Source organism: Corvus brachyrhynchos, unplaced genomic scaffold (assembly GCF_000691975.1).
Source record: "Corvus brachyrhynchos isolate BGI_N302 unplaced genomic scaffold, ASM69197v1 scaffold220, whole genome shotgun sequence".
NCBI lineage: Eukaryota > Metazoa > Chordata > Aves > Passeriformes > Corvidae > Corvus > Corvus brachyrhynchos.
Genome location: NW_008236209.1, coordinates 7148980 through 7154984, shown reverse-complemented (window position 1 = coordinate 7154984; position 6005 = coordinate 7148980). Strand labels below are relative to the sequence as shown.

General features: G+C 40.6%; 2 protein-coding genes across 4 annotated transcripts in view; one reads left to right on the top strand and one right to left on the bottom strand.

Moving 5' to 3' along the window:
• Positions 1–6005, bottom strand: part of LOC103622885 (protein FAM122A) — a 28020-nt gene that overhangs the window by 14318 nt on the left and 7697 nt on the right. The gene's annotated exons all lie outside the window — the stretch shown is intronic.
• The window catches only part of LOC103622859 (protein FAM122A), a 16110-nt gene continuing 10111 nt past the window's right edge, over positions 7–6005 (top strand). For both annotated transcript variants that reach the window (XM_008641884.2, XM_008641876.2), the window contains exons 1-2: positions 7–157; positions 3426–3504. In XM_008641884.2, the coding sequence (XP_008640106.1) occupies positions 42–157; positions 3426–3504 (195 nt within the window). In that variant the 5' untranslated portion in view covers positions 7–41. The remainder of the gene's footprint in view (positions 158–3425; positions 3505–6005) is intronic.

The window sequence follows — 6005 nt, the reverse complement described above, 5'->3', positions numbered from 1 at the left end:
GAATGGGCGGAGCGGGAGGAGCCGGAGCCTCTGCCGCCGCGATGGCTCAGGAGAAGATGGAGCTGGACCTGGAGCTGGCGCCGGGGAGCGCCGCGGCCCCGGGCGACGGCGGCGGCCTGAGGCGATCGAACAGCGCCCCGCTCATCCACGGGCTCAGGTGAGGGGCCCGGGGGGCTCCTGGCCCGGCCCGGCCGTGCGGGGGCTCCGGGGATGCTCCGCGGCGCCATGGGGAAGAGTGGGTTCCTGAGCGCTGTCCCAGGCGGGGAGGGATTTAGGGAACATATCAACGTGTGGAGGGGTGCGAGGAAGCCTAGGAGAGGTGCTTTGGTTTTACTGAAAAGCTTTGTTTTCGCCACGGTCTGCTGTGTGTTGCAGAGAAACACCGTCCTCAACGTCAGAGTTGTGGCTGTTCTTATACATCGAATAACAATCGCGATGATTTCTGTAATGGATCAAGTCTGAACAAAATAAATCACTGCTCTGTGTATGATTACAACAGTAAATGCTTTCCGAACAGTCAGGCAAATTTGGTAGGAAGGTCATTTCACGGGACCTTGACATAAGTTTTACATTTAGTGTAAAACAGTGTGTCAGGTGTCCAGCAATTTTTCTGGATGATACTAATTTTTGTAGTGTGCATTACTGGGAGAAATACAATGTGTTGTGTAGACAGTTGTGCTTGGATATTGCCAGCAGCCTATGGCAGGTCTGTTTCCAGGAGGGTTGGATGTTTGCTGGGTCTCTTCAGGTCTCTTCAGCTGACAGGACTGAAGGTGGTAGGGACAGATGAAAGCTTTCAGACAGGTAGGGTTTCTTGTACAGTTTTGTTTGGGTAAGTTTATAACCCAAAGTGCTGTTTCATGTCTCCTCTGGGCTGTTGAGAAGTAGGGAGATGCCCCATCTGCTACATGGTGTGGCTTCCATCCAACTGTAAGGTGGTCCATGTGCTGCTGTTAGTGGTGTGTCTTGTCTGCGGTTTGGGAGAGCATATTGACAATAAATTTCATAAAATGTAGTATATTACAGGATAAGTACTTCCTGGTGGTTTGATTTTTTCCCCTTTCTGTTTCTGTAAGGAACTGGATATCGAGTGATGAACAAAGCTCGCATACCTCTTTTACCAAAATGGTTAAGAGTGCCTGACAATTCAAAAGAAATACTACTTCTTGTCTATTCCATCATGATTTAATGTTAAGTGAATGTAATTGTGATTCTTTTATATAATCACAATGAAACAACTCCCTTTTACATTTTGATGCAGTATGGAAGGGTTGTGTATGGCAGCTGTCCCCTGGGAGGTTTCTGAGCAGGTAAACTAATTGTGTAACTGAGACAAGATGTTTTTATAATCTCAGCCTTTTGTAAGTTGTAAATTGTAAAACCCTTGACTCTTAAAAAAAAAACCACCCAAACAAATTACTTAGTTCAGGGTTTGGGTAGGTAGAAGGGTGAGCCTGAGCTCTTGCCTTGACACTGTGATTACATTGTGGGGTAGGTGTTCATACAAATAAAACTGAAATGCCATTGAACTAATTTGAGGTGGTTGCAGTGGTTTGCCTGTTAGTTTGGAATTTTCCACCAGAATACTGTTTTTGCAAGATTGCAGCTCTTGGCAAGAAACTTCAGTTTTTCCCAGAATGGCTTTGTTCGGTAAAGTGAAACAAAAGCTCTTGCTCTTACACAGCTTGCTTTTTCTCCTGTGTCTCCTGTTTTGACTTCTTCATTAACAGATTTAGTAGGGAACTTGGAAAATGAGTTGCCGTAGATCCAGAGAACCGTTATAAGTGGAATATTTTAGATCATAGAAGTTATCTTTCACAGAACTTGTAACTCTTGTTTCTGTGCCAAATAAAATTGATTTTTAATGGGAACTGTAGTTTTCTGTGAAAAGTAGGTCTGAAATCTGACCAGTTCTGGTGTTTTTGCGTGGGAGATTAAAGGTAGGATTATTTGTAGGGTTCTTTTCTTTCCCTCTCTGCTAGTTAGAACTGAGTATTTGACTCAGACTATGGTAATGTGGGACAGAATTGTTCCAACCTGTTTTCTTGACTCAGACCCTGGATTTCAGGATGTGCTGTTTGTCTTGTGCTTGCATGCCAAGCAGTACACTTACACTGAAAAGAGTTGTAGCTGTTGGCCTCAGCCAAAACTCATCTCTAAACATCATGTCATGGATCCCTTAAATTTCTCCTGTTCCACCTCTGTCAAATGGCAGCTATTTGATCTCTCGTGGGTGTGAGCTGAGTGAAACTTCTTGGAAAATTGTAAATGATGTCTGGTCCTATGTATTTGACATTTTGGAGGAGGGTCTATACATTTTTTTGGCAGAAACTATAGTGCTTATGCCAATTGCTGTTGGCTTTTATTTCACAGTATAAGCTTTATTTGTTTTTTATTTACAGCTACATAAAAGCTGTCTAAAACTTACGTGTCTAACTGGTGTGTTTTAAACTGGAGGATTCTGACAATGGTGTGTCATGAAAATGCAGTAGGATTGTCAGTCCTTACAACACGGTAGTGCTGTTGATCAGGTTAGTTTTAAAGAAATTGTATTTGTGGGGGGCTTTTGTTCATCACTAGTTAGCGGCTGAAGCAAAAAGATACAATGTGAATTCTTGTAATTTGAATCTAATTACAGTCTTACATTTGGGTTTGTTCACCTATGCAGTTCCTCACTGATTTTTGGGCATGGGGATTGTAGGTTGTGGCTCAAAATTTTTTTTCTAGCGATCATAAAATTTAGTTTATTTCTGCAGTCGCATTCATTAAGTGCTGATAATTGGCTGTTGATAACACTGGTGATGACGTGACCAGAAAAACTTGCTTTAGGAATCAATAGAACTAAAGTTGCCCTGAGAAAGAAGTTCATTTGTGTCAAATAAATAATCCTATATGATTTAAATGGACATGCTGCTGTGAGGCCTTAAAAACTGGGTTTACTGTAAGTTTAATTTAACCTTTCGTGGAAAAATGTTCAGAAGATATTACATGTTTGTAGTGATAAGATTTATCAAGAGGCTGTATTTTTAAATTTTGTTTTATCTGTGGGATCGAACCTGGTTTCAGTTACTGCTTACAAGCCATTTATACATTTGCTCTGTTGAATGACATTTGAAGCAATATACAAACAGCAGCCATTCCAAACATAATAAATCCCCACAGTCTAAACAATTCTTCAATTGTTCTGAAGACACAAAATGATTAATTGAAGTCATTAATTGAAGTAGCTGGGAGTTGGAGGATGAACAAGTTGATTTGCACTCTCGTCAACAAGCTAGAAGAGTTCTTACTTACCTGTCTCTGGAGTTCTTTGTCTCGACAGGAGAGCTGTCATAGCTTGTATGAAGAAACTGAGCTTATATGAAGAGGTGCTTTTTGCTAGGAAGGAAATGGCTTTTGCATTTGACAAGTGTTTCTTTTCACAGCGATAACTCACAGGTGTTCCAGGCCAGCGTCTTGCGCACCCGCAGGAACAGCACCACGGTCATGAATCTGCACAGCCTGGTAAGAAAACTCTTACACCAACCCCATCAGGTGCCAGGCAGAAGTGTGCGAACAGGAATAAACAAAATTTAGATAGATTATAGTCTCTGAAACTAATACCACATTGCTTTCAGAAACAAGGCATTAGACTGTGACATTAATATGCTGTAGCTATAATGAAATGGTACTTATAGACCATTTGGCTTGGAGAATGCTTGTATTTCATTGTGATCATAACTTTGCTTATAAAACAGATGTTCCAAGATAGAGTAAGAAAGGTAGCTTCCTAAGAAAACTAATTACATAGCTGTACTGTTGACAGTAATCAATGTCTTAAAAGATTTCTGATGATTAAGAAAAAAAGTGCAGACAAATACTTCAGCAAAGGTTGCATCTGTAACAAAACCAGGATACTTACGTACAAGAAAGATTGGTGGAAAAGCCTTTCTTCTGCTGGGATGAAAAAACTGGAAGTGTTATGGTCAAGATTCCTTAAACAAGTCTCTTTCTTCATATTTTTAGGGACGCAGCTTAGTGTAAATCTGTTTGTGCTTGTGGTCAGGCAAAAGGAGAAAAAAACAGAGGCAAAAGCTCAGTTTATTGTGTTTACTCCTGAAGATCCTCAATTGTTGGGCTAAAACGATGCTAATTCAGGATGCCTTGCCCAGAACTTGCTGAGAAGCAGGAGCTAATTCATTGATGGGCCGGTCTTCCGCCTGCCCCTCATAAATGTTGAAGTGTCCTGAACTTAACCAGTGTTCGCATCTCATGGGATGATGTTGCTAACCCTTCCCCTCACACTAATGTTATTAAAAAGTGTCTTTTTTTGCTCCCAGCTGATCAGGTGCTGACAAAATACATGAAATTTTTCCTTACACTAAAAATCAAGTGCCCCACTGACTGCTAGATCAATGCTTTGTCTGCTTTGAAATGCTCCTTGGAGTTGGGAACTGGTTTATGGTTCTGTTGAAGATGGCAGGGAGGATGGAGTTGGAAAGTATCTTAGAAGGATCTCATCCTTCTGTGGTCTTAAACCAGGATCATCCACAGATAAATTATTTTGTGATAAGAATTAAATTTTCAGCATCAAGGACCCTAAGCAACCTTCCCTGATATTCTTCCTAAAGCAAATAAGTACATTTAGTTTTATGATGTTAGAGATATTCTAAGGAGTGAGATCACATCTACTTTAGTAAATTACATTTTTACATAAGAAGGTGATAAAGTGTACTTCAAAAGCCACTTCTTTGTATTTAAGAAAACGAATCCAAGTTTAACTGCAGTGTAATCTGTAAGAGGTTTAAAAGATTCAATAACGTAACTTCTTTATTTTAGTATTACAAGTACGTATTAAGTTTTATGTTTTGTTAAACTTCATGGAAAAAAAGTTGATTAGTGTTTGTCTAACCTGTATGGTGTTCCCTGTCATGGGAACAATGAGAGTGGCTAAAATCTCTGATAACTGGAGGTCATACTCCATCCATTCCATCTTCAGTGCTGTCCTGGTTCCTCAGCTGAATTCCACTTTTTTTGGAGTGGCTTCTCCAAGTCTCAGACTTCAGCTGATTTATAATGATGACTGCAAGGGCAGTGGTGCCATTTGGGTTGGGGCTTGATCTGCAGTTTTCTAGTGCTACATGTAATTGCCAAGGAAGGGTCAACCAGGCTCAGTATCTGCAGTTTATTTCCTTTCAGAGGATACCAGTGAGTAAATGTTTTGGTGGTTTTTTGTTTTGTTTTGCATGGCTGGGGTTTTTGTTTTGTTGCTTAAGCAGAGCAGTTGAGTCTGTGGTTAGATGTTTAGGTGCTATTTCAGCAGAAGTTGATGTTAAATTTTTTCTAATTTTTTTTTTTTTTTTTTTTTTTAAAGCCAGGTAATTTCCCTGCTGGGTTCAGTGTGGCCCCACAAGTGGCTGTGCTGGCAGGAGGCAGAGGGCACTGCAGGGCAGAGGCACTGGGGCATTGCCTGCTCACTTGGGCAGTGGCTTCTGCCAGCCTGGCACTGCGGAAACTTTACCTGCACTGGAACACAGTATCTGACACACTGGCGTAGGAGGGAAGGTGTTTCTCTTCTCTATGGTAGTCTAATAGTTCATGATGTTTTAATTAGGCTTTGTGCTTTCTTAAAACATTGGGGATTTGAGTAGCATAATTTTAATAAATGGGTTCAGTTTGTTTAGCAAGTATCCTTTGAAAGTGACAGAGGTTTCTTTTCACAAGAATTGAATCAAAGGATGTAAACACAGCAAAAGTGAGTTTTACACACTGACAAAGCAAAGATGATGTCTTGTTGGAAACAAGATGTAGGATCCTCAGAGCTGTGTTAGTGCATCAGACCCTGCAGAGGAACACTTAATTGTCTTTTTATATTTTTTGTTTTATACTGCAAGCCACTGTTTTTGTATGTATTCTATTAATGTCAAACCTTAAAGTATGTGTATCACAGTCATAAAATTAGAATATAATGAGTGGAACAAATGCATTTCTGCTGTGGAATGACAGAGTGAATGGGCAGGAATGGA